The sequence below is a fragment of the Chaetodon auriga genome, chromosome 18, assembly GCF_051107435.1.
Source record: "Chaetodon auriga isolate fChaAug3 chromosome 18, fChaAug3.hap1, whole genome shotgun sequence".
Classification (NCBI taxonomy): Eukaryota; Metazoa; Chordata; class Actinopteri; order Chaetodontiformes; family Chaetodontidae; genus Chaetodon; species Chaetodon auriga.
In genome coordinates, this window is record NC_135091.1 from 7,659,335 (window position 1) to 7,673,716 (window position 14,382).

The window sequence follows — 14,382 nt, forward strand, 5'->3', positions numbered from 1 at the left end:
GACAACACTGCAAGCCGAGACACATCACTGTCTCTGTTCTGCACAGACAACTCACTTCAGATCAACATCAATGTTCTGGCTAGCGATTACAAATATAAATCTGAAAGAGAGAGAGATAAAAAAAACATATAAAAAAATTTCATTGATTTGTTTTTATGTCCCACTCATGAAACTGACCACAGTGTTTCTGACAGGAATTCGATTGTTCAGTGACACCTTTTATCCAGGTGGTTTAATGCTCCACTGCATCCAATCAGTTTGGATTAAGACTTTAGCCTATTTGACCCTTCGGAAGTATCGTGGTAAGCAACTTCACATCAGCCTTAATGTAATGAAGGTTGCCGTTTCATTTAAAGCAAAAAAAATGCCTTAAGCGCAAGTTGGAAGCACTACTCTGTTTCACAACAGTGACATTTGTGCTGACACACTCGCTGTGACCTTTACAGGTAATTGGCTTTTTTCCCCCCCCTTTACATTAACAAGATCCCTACAAATGCCCTGTAAAATGGTCCTATGGGATTCGGTATATCAATCTGATTGCCTTTAAAAAGTAACTTAATTCTAAACCTACCTTTTCTGAGTTTGTAAATTTCAGTAACTTTATTAGACCATCAATTGATTATGGTCGGATTTTATAGTGTTTGTTTGAATGAACACTATTTTCCTTTCTCCAGAGAAGATCCAGTAATTCCACCCACTTAACCCACCAAAAAATGAATGAAAACTCTAAGATGTAACCTGGGACACCCCCCAGAGTGTGAATCTGAGAGTTACAATTACAATTACAAGTAGTTATTTGGCAGACGCTTTTATCCAAAGCTACATATGAATTCACACACCGATGGCACAGCATCGGGAGCAGTTTGGGGTTCAGTATCTTGCCCAAGGATACTTTGGCATATGGACTGGACTTTCTTCACTAAAGAAGCACATTTTTCAGAGTTATAAGACAGTGCAAGTAAACTGTCCGAAATTTTGTCCCAGGCTAATTAGCTTGTTGGTGTGCAACTGTGTCTTTAGTGAGATTTAAGTTGTTCGTTAGAGAAAATTCAACTGTGACAACAACTATTACCCTCATAAAATCAGTCAGATGAGAGACACCAGCTGCTTTGGGAAATTATGGTAAATTAAAAGATACACATCCTGACATAACTTCAATACATGAACACATTTTTTGAAGGAAAAAAAAAAAAAGATAGAGAAATAGAAAATTGACATCCACCTCCCGCAATAGAACATGCCCAAAACCATAAGGATGGGAGTAATGGTGAGGAACACAAAACTGTCATTGTCTGTGGCCGACTGCGCTGGACTGTCATCTGCGACTCCTGCCATGGATTCGTGAACAAAACACTGAGATAACAGTTCACACAAACTTCCAATAAAGATCACAGAGTTTTTATATTCAGTTGCAGCTGATATCAATATATGTTGTTTTTCACCAAAACTTTCTTTCATGTTTTTACCTCACAGGTGATACCCAACATGTGTTTGCATTTTCAAAGCTTTCCACTATGTTAAATGAATCTTTATTCTTATTTTGGTGTTTAGGTAGATTCACTGTAACAGCATCAGTCAATATGTCAGTATGGCAGCAGTAATGCTCATTATATGCATTGATTATCATTTCATGCCACACATAGTTCATTTTTATGCTTTTGTTTACAGTTTAATGCCAATGATTCAACAATGCCTCAAATGCATTGCCTAATTATGGCTCTTAATTGTGTTATTGCAGTGGTTTACAACCTTTTTGGCTTGTGAGTCCTTGATATAAAGCAAATTCTCAACCCCATCATCACAGGTTGTGGCCCCAGTGTTGACTCAAGTGATGAGCAGAGTGAGAAGAAAAGAACAAAAATTACAGAAAAGTCAGAAAAATAAACACAATTTCTCATCCCTTAATTCATCTAGTGACTCCTCTGATTTTCCTTTTTGACAAATATATCCAGTTTTATCTGTGTAAAGATGCATATTGTCCTCTGCAAAGGCTCTGTCATGTAGTGTGTGGTATCAGCTGTGCTCTTCATCTGTATCTATTTACAGAAAATCAATGTTTGTCTGTACCAATACTGAGTGTTTGTCATCACAAAAAAGTGTGGATTAAGCAATATGCTAATATGCTATCTGATGCCCCCTGAGACAGGAAGCCCAGTAATGTAAACTCATTTACTACTAGAATGAGACAGTAATGGGCTTATTTGTTTGGGTTAGGCTGCAGTTAGTCTTCACACAACCTGCTGTGAAGTCAGAACTGTGCATCTATGTAGAAACCATCCTCCTCAACCCCAAACTGACACCATTTACTCTAATTTTAACAGGTCACCCAGCTGGCGTGAAAGTAATTCAGTCAGTTGGTAAAAAGTATCTGCACATTAAGTCTAGTCTAAAAATAAATGGTTCAAGTCTCATTTTGCAGTGTTTATCTCTGAGAGTAGATGCATGTGGTCGACAAGTCTGAGACTCCTGCAGTGAAAAGATTTTTTACATCTCTTGCTCTAGTAGGACAGCAGCTCATCCAACTGGAGATTATAACAGGGGACAGGAAATCAATGCTTTCAGAAAAAGAAAAGAGGGAATAGGTAAAGAAGTTTCCTTTAAAGTTTCAGTACATTTCACAACAAAAGAAAAGACACTGTTCATGATTTCCATTAGATTTTTGAGTCATTTTAGCCAGGAAGAGCTGCATCGCAGTATCTGGAAAACGACCATAAATGCAATGAACCTGAGCTGAAAACTTTTTCTGAATGAGTGAGCAGCACAGCTTCCTGTATGCCATGTCAGAAATGAGAGGCATATTTCTTTGGATTCACTGAGATTTATTTCATGTCCACATGATGTACCCCCCAGGAGTCACCCAGCATGCTGAAACAACTGTCCAAAACAAAAACATAAAAAGAATTAACCTGGCATATCAGTGCTTTGCACAGTGCTCTGAGAGAGTTGTGTGGCCTCCCTAGTATCAATAATATTGCATAAGTCTACACAACTATTTATATTACTCTCGTTCAAAATGCAGCCATTGTTGTTCATGCAGACTGTGTAACATGAGTCGACTTAAAGATCTACAACACCATTTTAAAACATCAAACAGTGTTGTTGTCATTCTAGAATTTTGCATCCGCTGAATTCTCAGTCTGAACTTTCAACGAGCAGACAAATCAATACAAGGCATTACTTTGAAAAAACATTAACATTATGGCCTCCTACATGCATCATTGCAGTTTTCTCAGGCAGAAAATGGGCTTTCAAACCTCTGAGCAAGGTTCAGATAATTCCCTTTAGGTTTCCAGGTTTTAGTGACGCTGTCTATTTCACAAGCTATTCCCTTGTAGAGGAAAAAAGTTCATGGACGCGATATTTCTCTGTCAAATTGCGGGAGGAAGACAGGGCAGGGAGGCAGGGTCAGTGATGGAGCGCTCTGCCCTGAGAGGCACGGAGTGACTTGCAGTCATAAAGGGAGAGACACTCAGTGAAATGGAAGGAATCTCATTTTGCTGCCCCATTTTCACAAGTGTCATTATCGTACACCTCAATGTCCTGGAGACTGGAGGCATCTGTATCATCCCCTGCGCTGCTCTCACTGTTCCTGAAGGTGAAAGTTCCTATAAAGGGATAAAGACTGTCTGTGAACAGGTCTCTGATATTGTAATAAGGGAGTTCTGGGTCTTGTCTCTCAGGTTTAGTGATACACTGTCCCTCCATGGCTTTGTTTCTTTGATAGTACTTTGAAAACTTATTGAAGATGATGGTGATGGGCAGAGCCACCACTAACAAACCACAGATGATGCACAACGTGGCCACAATCTTGCCCGCCAGCGTCACTGGGCACGTGTCACCATAACCTACTGTGGTCATGGTGATTGTAGCCCACCACCAGCCCGAAGGGATGGTCCCCAAATCTGTGGACTCTTCTTCCTTCTCTGCAAAGTAAATGAGGGCAGAAAAGATGGAGATCCCCACCGAGAGGAAGAGAAGGAGCAGACCCACCTCCTGGTAGCTGTGGCGGATGGTGGCACCCAGCGCTCGCAGCCCAATGGAATGGCGAGCCAGTTTGAGGATTCGGAGAATCCTCATGAGGCGCAGAACCTGCACCACCTTCCCCACGTTTTCTAGGTCCGCATTCTCCTCCGTACTGTCCTCGTCGCCTGTTTCCAGAGCTAAAGTAGCGTAAAATGGCAAAATGGAGGCAACATCGATGATGTTTAAGGGGTTCCCGAGGAACTTCCTGCAGGAAGGCGCTACAATCAGCCTGATGATGAACTCAGCGGAGAAGCAGGCAATGCAGACCACCTCTAAGATGGTGAGGACAGGGTTCTCTATGGGTTTCTCATTGTTGTCCACACGCTGAAACTCAGGCATGCTGTGGACACACATGGCAACAATAGAGGTCAACACCATGCTGAGGGAGGCCACGGCGATGATCTTTGAAGCTCTTGAGTGACCTGGATCCTCCAGCCTGAGCCAAACATAGCTCCTCACCTCTGCACACCAGGCACCTTTGAACTTGGCCAGGTCTTTATCGAGAGCGGAGAGCTCCTCAAAGGAAGAGTCGAAGCTCGGCTGCTGCTGGTCGTCGCTCCTGACGTCCCAGTCTCTGTCCTCGATGTACTCCTTCCTCTCGTGGTACCAGTTGTTACAGCACTGGCTCAGGTGGAACTCCGGGATGCCCCAGTACTCGATCTCCTGGCTGAAGGAGAAGACGCACAGCTCCTCCATCATGTGGATGCGTCCCGTGTGGTAGAAGTTGAGCACGCACAGGAAAATCCGGGGATTCCTGTCGAAGTAGTACTCCTTCTCGCTCGGGCTGTAGTCATCACACAGCTCCAGGATCGCCGCCTCGCTTTGGCAGCGCAGCAGACGAGCCAGGCGAGTGTGAGGGAATCGGAGCAGCGTGTCCGGATCCACTTTGTGTCGTACCCCTCCCACGTTGAGGTGGACCTGGTCTTCCTCATTCCCCTGCTGGTGGAGGATTTGCCCATACCCCATGGTCCTGATGACACACGCAGAAACATTATGACGAGAAACGGAGTCTGTCAGTTTTATAGATTTTTTTAACAACAAGAAAATGCCACACAACTGAACTGTCAGGACTGCAATTGGACATTTATGTGGAGAGACCTCTTTCAGGACATGTCTGGCTGCACAGTTCAGAGAACACATTAGTCCTCTGAAGTAAAAAAAAATCAATACAGCACACACAGGAAATGGGTTGAGCTGGAGTGAGTGAAGAGGCGTGAGGTACTGTCACTTCTCTGAGGACTCAAGTACACGATTCTCACCAGGAGAATCAAATTACAGAGCGGACCAGACTAACTCAGAGGAAACAAGAGGCAACAAGTTGAAACTGAACACACACATCATTATAAGCCACTGTTAGTCTGTTTTCCAGCATGTGTAGATTTCTGTCTCTTTAAATTCAGAGCAACATGCTGACTTTTGCATCCAACACCAAACCCTGTTTGCAAGTCTGTTACTTTTAGTTTTACTAGAACTGAATGCAAAACATAAAGCTCTCACATACCTGCACTTGGAGCCTTTCTTTCCATGAAAATGACTTTTATCCGGGTGGTTTAGTGTTCACATTCTGGTTCAAAGCCAGACACAGCAGGTTGGTGGAGGGAGGAGTGCGTTGCTGCAGCTTCGCGGACGGGACAAGAAGAGCTGGAGGCAGGACAGCGGCTGCTTGTTCCCTTTTACAGGGAACAGGGAGGGGCAAGAGAGGAGGAGAGGAGGAGAGGAGGAGGAGGAGGAGGGAGGGAGACCGTACAGTTGTAGGAACACCCTGTGAGAAATGACTGTAATATTACATAGTCGCTTTTTAGAGTTGATTATATCACAGTGTGTCTAAAGGAAGCTGTAGTTCTGTTGTGATATTTAACCTCTGTGATTTATTATCAGATCATTGGCTTTCTTTTACTGAGGAGTGCACTCGCAGTTATTTTATGCATGTTTATGTTATTTTTTTTAAATTTGCACTTTGGATTAATGTGAAACCAAAGTGACTAACAGCAGCTGACCACAGCTTGCCTGCATGCTGGAGGGAGGAAAGTAAGTAAAATCACACTCCGACGTTTCAGTCCTCTGTGAGAAAGCACTGCTGGCAGGATGACTGCCAAACCAGGCGGTAACACTGTGTTTGGCAGCAAAGGGGAAATGCAACATAGTAGTAGGAAAACATTAGGGGAAAAAGCTGTTGTGAGTGCTGTTTGACAATTTGTAATCTGTGAAATGATTTGGCAAGTTTTTCCATCCCTGATTTTATTACCCCACATGCTCTGCTTAGACTTCTTCTTCCTTAAAGCACCAAATTTCCTCTGTTCTTCTACCTAAAATGAATATGCCATTTTAACATTTCTCTGTCTCATTAAGGTAAACACACGTCTGGGTTTGTAGATTAAAGTTGTGAATTACTAATTGGGAAAAGCAGGGACTGACCCACAGATTCACTGCTGTGACTTGCACGTTGGTCAGAAATCCTTTAAACTGGCCCGACTTAAATACAATCTTGTGGTCCTATGAGAAAGTTTTTAGAGCTCAACTATTCGTCGATCAACATAAGATTAATTAGTATCTCTTGCTGCAAATTTGCTGATCTTCCTCTTCTATTACTATTATCATTGCCCAAATATGTGTACACATACATGGAGTCTGACTCGGCACAGGAATAGACACCCAACTAAGAACAAGCACAACAAATACTGAACATAAGAAGGTAAAGAAGAATAAGGAATGGTCAGGAGTGCACACTGTGAAAAAGATGTATTGTTACATGTCAGGTGTGTAGATACACATATAAATCACCAATGACCAACAACATAAATAACAATCTATATTCAAGTCCAGTATTCTCGGTTTTAAAAAATACATACTGAAGATGATCAAAGATCGTCATTTCAAGGGTGAAGGTGGAGATGTATGGTTGTGGTTGAGGGCGGGAGGGTCTTTTTATTGATTTGCATGTGTTGTTTTAAACTCTTTTTAATTCTTCACTGACTCAAAGACAGGACATTTGTTTGTTTTGGTTTTACACCTCATTATTTGAGGTTTTTTGTTGTACTGTGACCATATTTTATTCCACATTTTATTTCCATTCTTCATAACAATAGTTTATAATGTATTTTAATAAATAACTTGATTTATTGTCGAAGCTGTAAATGTTTATGATGACAAAATTCTACTAAAATTCCCTTCTTTAGATTTAAGTCAGCTAGGATAATCAACCTCTTTGTCGTGCCTGTTGAGTCACATTACAAGACACTGGTCCACACAATTATCCTCATCAGGCAGTAATAGGATCCACCTGTGTGTGGTTGCATTTGTTGAGCAGGAACCTCCTTCGCCCTTCCCAAAGGGTTGGCCTGCAGAGTTTACTGCTGCCTCAAACTTCATTAAAAACTGCAAATACGAGGACTCAGGGGTTACCAGTTTCCCAGCTCTCGTGCCATGGGTCGTGTAGTTGGATTGGGGTTTGTAGTGTCGTTTTTAATCCTTGGTTTTCACCCAAAGTTTCACATTTTTATTGGTGCTTTTGACTGATGATTCAATCCCTCTCAGGTGGTTAATACTCCTGATGGCAGTTGTAAACACAGAGGCTCAAAAGAAGCCGTCGCTAAGTAAGTGTTTTTGGTGTTATTTTCCCTAAACAGTCACTTCATTACAGTATGATTTTAATCATATTATGTGCTGCTTGCTACATAAATGTTTACTCCAGATATCCAGTCAAAGTGCTTGGGGAATGTCATGCGTGTGGACGTCGGACCACTTGGAGGAAATCTTCTTGAAGTTGCTGCTGTCATCAGTAAGCTGGCATTTCTGAATTTATTGTTTTTCTCTGTCTAATGTTTCCTCTCTGACTGCCCTCTTCCCTCTCTCCTCAGATAACTCTGCCATCCTTCTTACACCAAGCTTAGCTTCTGAGTGCGGCTTCAGTATGAAGATAGACCAGCTGGGGAACGCCATGATCTATGCCTCTCTTCAAAACTGTTTTGCTCAAAATGTGGTAATGAGACCGGAGATACCATTTTGCAGAGCAGCACCAAATGTGTTCTTTAATGCGGTAATCATTTTGAGTCTTATTTCCGTGTGTTTGCAGGAAGATGGAGCATTCACAACAACATTAAATCTTCGACTGTATGGGAACCGGATGTTTGAAGACGAGCTGTACCAGGTGGCTGAAACCTGCCACTACACCACCTGGGCCTCCAGGGAAATTGTCTGTGACGGCAGCTACATGGAGGCAAGCGAATGCAGCAGGACTCTCAGGGGTCATGTTGCAGTCTGTATGATAAGAGGCTCTATGAGCATCAAGGCCGGTGCATTTGCTGTCACTGCAGATGAGAGAGGGAGAGATTGATTATCACTTATGGAGTGCCCTCATTTCTAGGTGTCTGTGAAAAGGGCAGCTCCAGAAGATTATACCCTGCCTGAACATCCCATCCCAGCGGCTAATACAAAGTTTGGTGATCCCCGACGAGCTGCTGAGGTTTCATGAGTTCATTTGGTCCATTTTTAATATTCTGGAAACGTCTTTTTCTCTGTTTAATGGCGTTTCTTGATAATTGCCTTGCAGAGACGGCTTTTAGACGCAGGGTTCAGAATCACAACGCTGGTGTTCTTCACCCCCGAGGAGAGGATTATGAAGGTGGCTGAAGCCCAGAGAAGTGGATATGGGATTGCAAACAGTGCTACAAGGCTGCTTCTGAGAAGTCCCAAGACTTCACCCGAGACATACACCCAGAATGTAAGTGGACCGCAGTTCGCTGCCTTTCAAACAAGCCTGATATCTTACTCCTCAGGAAGGCTCTGGTTAAATTACTTGTAGCCCATTAGATAAGTCACTACTTGCTTACACTTGCAGCCAGGAACCTATTGGATTTAGATCAAATAATGTAATCAGACTGCCTTTAAATGGATTAACATTTGGCACAGTTAAATCCATTGGTAGGCTACTTTTGTATTTACATACCCCCTTATGTTGAATTACCTGAATCTTTAGGAACAAGTCTTTTGTTCCAGCAGTATGAATGAATACTAAATGGACTAAACAAAGCATTTGTACATAATGTTCTGTAACCTCGCCCCGCAGGTAGCAGGGGTGCCCATGACCGTGCTCAAAACCTCGGTAATCTTTGAAAAGAAGTGGCTGGCAACTCAGATCGATGCTGCAGCTGCTTGCCCATCACTGGAGGGTAATGAGCATGTTTGGAGAACAGCAGGCAGGCCTGTGGCTACCACTGAGGTCATGCCTCTTTACTCTGAAAATGCAAGGTTTAGCAACTGGGAGGGAGTTTACAGTCAACCATTTATCTTGCATGTTTTTTTTTTTTTTTTTTTTTTTTTGGGGGGGGGGGGGGTTAATTGGCTGATTCCAGTATTTTTAGACTTAATGTATTCAGATTTGACCACTATGAGGCTGATATATTCTCTTTCCTGCTGAATTGGATGAGGAGAATGATACCACACATGTCTGTGCAGTAGACATGTGCACATTAGGTTTTGTATAGTTTAAACAAATCGGTGTGGTGGTGGTCTTTAGAGGTATCGGTAGGTGGGTTTTGTTACCTTTGAGCAGAGCTAAGCTAGCTGATTCCAAGCTAAGTGTCTCCTGACTGTGTCTTTTCACAGAATCATCTTTTCTAACTCTGCAACAATTACAGTTGAATGTATCCACGTTGGGTCTTTCCCTGTCTAAATGCTCTATGTGTTTTGTATTTGTGTGCAGGCGGTGTTTCATTCAATCAAAACACGATCGCCTGGTTCCTGCCGAGGCACATCGACCCTCTGATTTCCTCCAGTCAGTTTCAACTGCTGGAGGTTCACATGGGCATCAATGGCCAGAGGCTCAACCCTGCGGAGATGGCCGCCAGACAATACTCCCTTTCCGTCAATGACCTACACATCATCCTTCAAATTCCTATTGGCGCTGTCGGAGGCTACTTTAAGGTCATCACACAGCTCCTGTGAACATTTTAAATCTAGCTTCAGTATCAAGAGATCTTTGGCTTCTATAGAGAAAGATTCAGGGCTGAGCGTTTGTTTAATATGCATCCTTAAATTTGGGCTTGACAACATATCATTGAGGAAAGATCTTACTGAGGATATTTGTTTTGCAGAGTCATGTTCAGGATGGTCAATACTTCACTTATTATAATATTGAGCCGATGCTGGAGTTGCTCTGGACTGAAGACACTCACGAGGACACGCGATACAAAGTCCTCCTTCCCATTATGACCCCTTTACTGTCTCGACCTCTGCAAGTTATTGACAGTGAGTCTCATCTCAGTGATCTATGTGTTTCTTAAACATTGTCAGCAGCCCTCATTCATTTATTTTTGCCCCACAGAAACTGTTCCCGAGGAGCGGACATTTAAAGTCCTGCTCGGGCCTTTCGCCTCTGATGTGGCACTAATGAACATTACCTTCCCCTCTGAGGTTTTGTCCGTGGCGGACTGCAGTGTCAGAGGCATTAATGTCCTGGAGCACATGTCCCCTAACAGCAGCTCCAAGGTCTTCACGCTTGAAGTGCCTTTCACGGACCCTGCCGTGCTGCAAAAGGTAAGTTGTACTCCACTTTTAGAAATGAAATGCCGTGTTTGGCTGCTTATCTCTCTGTATTTCCCCACAGAAAGAAATGGCGTTGACGGTCTACTCTCTTCACCTGACCTTCGGCTTGCTGGTCCTGCCGGAGTTTGCTCCGTTTTCTCACACTGCTTATCTGGAAGCTAAATTAACAGACATGGGTGTGTGTTTGTAGATTTATTTATTTAATGAAGTATCAGTCTTGCTGTAATGTATAAGGTCAAAATGAAATGGTTTACAGCAGCTTAAGTAAAGAGAGGTGGCCTTGTTTGTCATCTTGGATGTAAACCAAAAGCTAAATCTCTGCAGTATCCTTTTTAAAATCTGTTTTTATTCTCCCCTGCAGCTCCTCCCTCTGTCTCTGGAGGCTGCGACTATCACAACTTCTATGTCCTTGTGAAATACGGGACTCGGGGCTTCAACTTTCAGACCATAGTGGGAAAACAAGTGTTGACCCCCAGTCTGGCTCAGCAGTACGGCTTCATGGAGAACGGAACACACTTAAGCTTCGCAGTGCCGTTTACGTCCCCCGATGTTGCGTTTGAAGTACGATCAGGATTTCTTGATCAAACTGATAAATGTTCTAGGATGTATCTTGTTTACATTGCTGTGAGAGATTAGCATCCTTCACATGGTTCTTTCACTTTTCTTTGATGTCCTCCCAGGCCATTCAGTCGTCGTACATCAGGACCAGACTCGATGTGGTTCTGAGGAATCTGGAAACCAACAAACTTATCAAAGAATTCTCGATGGCTTGCAATTACTTCTCAACACTGACTGGTTTGTTAGAGGAAAACACATTTGTTTTGGGTTTTTTTTACGCCTGACCAAACACTCAATGCATGCTAATGTCTGATCCTCGTCTTTCAGAGTGTTTTCCTAATGGAACCATAACAGCTCTGGCTGTGAAATTAGAGTCTGTTCCCAGTCTGAACCCCAGTCAGCTCACCCTCAGAGACCCCAAATGTGGTCCCTCCTACAGCGACGACCGCTATGCTTATTTTGTCTTCACTGCGAACTCCTGTGGGACGACCAGAAAGGTGGCATGCTGCTGCTGTCTTCCCCATGCGAACTGTTAACACTGAGATTGACTTAAAACTGAGTTGCTGTTTTTTTTTCCTTAGTTTTTGCCCAATAAGATGATGTATGAAAATGAAATCTCTCTGCCAGACGAGCTTGAAATGAAAAGGGAATCCAAGTCTGATGAGCCGGAATATGAGTGAGTGCCTTAAAACTTATTGTTTCAGCTCTGTTTACCAGAAGATTAATCAGGAACTGTTCAAAACATTAAGAGTCATTTCTTTTTCAAATGTAACTCACTTTTTCTTCCCCTTTTTTTAAGGTTAAAGGTTTCTTGTTACTATGACATCAACAAAACCCACGCTGTGGTCTTCCACACCAGACCTCGCAGGAGTGAACCATACGCTGAGAACGCAAGAGGCGAGCTGCAGGTTGCAATGAGACTTGCTTTGGGTGAGTTCTCACATATTTGTTTCCCAACATTAGAAATATTAAAAAGCGCGGTGTTTATGGAAGAACTGGGGGAAATAAGACTTTCCTTTCATGTCAACCAATCGAACCATGGAACGCTTCATGGGTGATGGAAAGGGACGTAGATCTTTTCACCCTCTGCATGATGGAGGCTTTTGGTCAGAAAGTTGGCAGTGTCCTCGAAAGTCAGGAGGCAATCTCACAAATTGCTCTTGAACTAATTGTTTTTGGTCAAGTAATTGGACTTCTGACATCAAATTCATTGACTTTAAACCTAATTATCCTAATGACCAAGTTGGCAAGTGGGCCAATGTACTTTCAAGTTGAATTCACTCACTTCATTTGTATCATATGTCTGTAAGTTCTGTGTGCAGGCCATTCATGTTGCTGTCTGACTCCTTGACAGTTCAGCTCAACACGTTCTGTCTCTCTACAGACGACTCCTACACCGTGTTTCACCATGATGAGGCTTATCCCATAGCAAAGTACCTACAACAGCCTCTGTATTTTGAGGTGGAGCTGATGAGGTCTACAAACCCCAGTGTGTCACTGGAGCTGGAGAACTGCTGGGCGACACTCTACGCCGACAGGATGTCCCAACCCAGGTGGAACCTCATCATTAACGGGTAACTCCTTAATCATGGGTGGCTGGGTCGCTTGCCCCCAAGTACAAGATGTATCTGTCAATCAGTCTTTTTTTTTTTTTTTTTTTCTCTTCATAATGGACATGGTGACCAACAAGGCATGAGCTCAATCAGCCTCTTTTTTTTTTCCTGCCTCCCTTTCAGCTGTGCAAACCCAGTGGACCCCTACCAGGTGATCTTCCATCCTGTTTGGGCCGATTCCAGAGTTCAGTATCCCTCTCACTTCAAGCGCTTTGAGATCCTGATGTTCGCCTTCGCAGACGACCAAGATAACTTGAGTGGCCAGGTAACTTCAGCTATAAGAATGCATTCTCCTTTTGTATTGACTCAGATATGGAAAGCTAATGTACAAAGCTGTAAATCAATCTGTTCATATCCTGTAGCTCTTTGTCCACTGTGATGTGGTGATCTGTGATGCCAAAAATCCACTGGGTGGAGCTTGTAGTAGGCAGTGTTCAACCCCGGAGAACAGAATAAAAGGTATGATGTCTCATTCTCACATTAAAGAAATGAATATCTTGTAAAGTGGCTAAGATTTTTTTTATTTATTTATTTTTTTCTTCTTCCACAGGTCAAAGGCGTGCTGTCTCAGACGGCCTCAGTTTCAGACACGTGTCATCTGGACCCATACTTATAAGTTAAGAACTAATAAAAGTGATTTTTAACAAGAATTCAGTTGCATTGTTTTCTTGGAAACGTTACCCTGGAGAGGAGGCGCGTTCACTTTGTAGACTTGGCCCTCATCATGGTGACTTGTTGTGCTTATATGTTCTTTTTCTGACTGTAATCATGTTCCCCGTGGGTAAGATTTTCATTTTAAAAACCTGCTCTGTTGCCTTAAGTGTTAGCTGGAGAAGAGCCCCTGAGTGTTTATTCTGAACTAAAGTGATACTATCACGGCAAACATGACAGGAGTGAGAGGAATGGGTTAGTGAGGTATCCGGAGCCTAAAGCCAGCACTCACAAAGGTGGCACTCTGTTGACCTTGCTATGTGGCCATGGTAACACATAGTGCACACCTAGCCTGCTCCAGAGGAGGTTCAGAGTTTCTGATTTAAATGGCTGTAAAAGGAGCCACCCTGGCGTTAATTATTTCCTTGATGATGTTCTCTGCGAGCGCTATAGATTCTCAGCTCATGTGCAAACTTACTGAGCTGTACATGAATAATGTCGCCGAACAAAGCCGTGTAATAAACTGTAAGCATTGTGTTTTTGGCCACAGGGACCTGCACACATTCAGTAGATGATGCAATAAATCCTGCTTGCTTCAGGTAATAACACTGTAGATTTTACACAGTATTCATCCATACGCTAAAAGAACAATGAAGGCACAGCAGCAATAGCCAAGTCTGTTTTACACTGCTGGTATTGTAGCTAATTAATAGAACACTAATTAGAAAATTGATTAGTCTATTGGTACTTATCACAGATGATAAAATTCACTTTGATTTGAGGTGCACATATTCTTCATTAGAGGATGGTATCAGACCCGAGTGCATTTCCTGAGTTTAGTGTTTGAATATATTGCATCACGTTTAAGAGAATGTGCAGTTGTCACATTAGAAATAAACTGTAAGCACTGACAGTGGAAAAATAAGTGTATCAGCTGATGATTTTACATGATTAGCAGTTCTCTGCCAGCGTTCCTCTTATTTGAGGTAAGTGC

General features: G+C 42.8%; 2 protein-coding genes across 2 annotated transcripts; one reads left to right on the top strand and one right to left on the bottom strand.

Annotated features, from left to right (window-relative positions):
- Positions 1–3,400: 3,400 nt before the first annotated feature.
- On the bottom strand, positions 3,401–5,597 carry LOC143336503 (delayed-rectifier potassium channel regulatory subunit KCNS3-like). The gene is made up of 2 exons (XM_076756713.1): positions 5,525–5,597; positions 3,401–4,993 (listed from the first exon to the last, which is right to left on the bottom strand). The coding sequence occupies exon 2, from the start codon at positions 4,987–4,989 to the stop codon at positions 3,490–3,492; it is 1,500 nt and encodes a 499-aa protein (XP_076612828.1). The 5' UTR covers positions 4,990–4,993; positions 5,525–5,597; the 3' UTR covers positions 3,401–3,489.
- A 1,849-nt stretch (positions 5,598–7,446) lies between these two features.
- On the top strand, positions 7,447–13,358 carry LOC143336650 (uncharacterized). Its single transcript, XM_076756915.1, has 21 exons — positions 7,447–7,469; positions 7,558–7,616; positions 7,715–7,801; positions 7,881–8,002; positions 8,096–8,239; positions 8,387–8,485; positions 8,573–8,743; positions 9,089–9,191; positions 9,725–9,945; positions 10,116–10,269; positions 10,346–10,557; positions 10,628–10,742; positions 10,928–11,127; positions 11,247–11,361; positions 11,452–11,621; positions 11,706–11,800; positions 11,924–12,054; positions 12,509–12,698; positions 12,861–13,002; positions 13,100–13,196; positions 13,288–13,358. The coding sequence occupies exons 1-21, from the start codon at positions 7,447–7,449 to the stop codon at positions 13,356–13,358; spliced, it is 2,721 nt and encodes a 906-aa protein (XP_076613030.1).
- Positions 13,359–14,382: the final 1,024 nt, after the last annotated feature.

Bases quoted from the DNA above. Each gene is read 5' to 3' on its own strand.
- LOC143336650 (XM_076756915.1), top strand. From the start codon at position 7,447: ATGGGTCGTGTAGTTGGATTGGG. The intron at 8,240-8,386 runs GCAAGCGAATGC...CCTCATTTCTAG, and splicing joins GTGACGGCAGCTACATGGAG to GTGTCTGTGAAAAGGGCAGC. The intron at 11,128-11,246 runs GTACGATCAGGA...ATGTCCTCCCAG, and splicing joins CCCCCGATGTTGCGTTTGAA to GCCATTCAGTCGTCGTACAT.
- LOC143336503 (XM_076756713.1), bottom strand. From the start codon at position 4,989: ATGGGGTATGGGCAAATCCTCCACCAGCAGGGGAATGAGGAAGACCAG.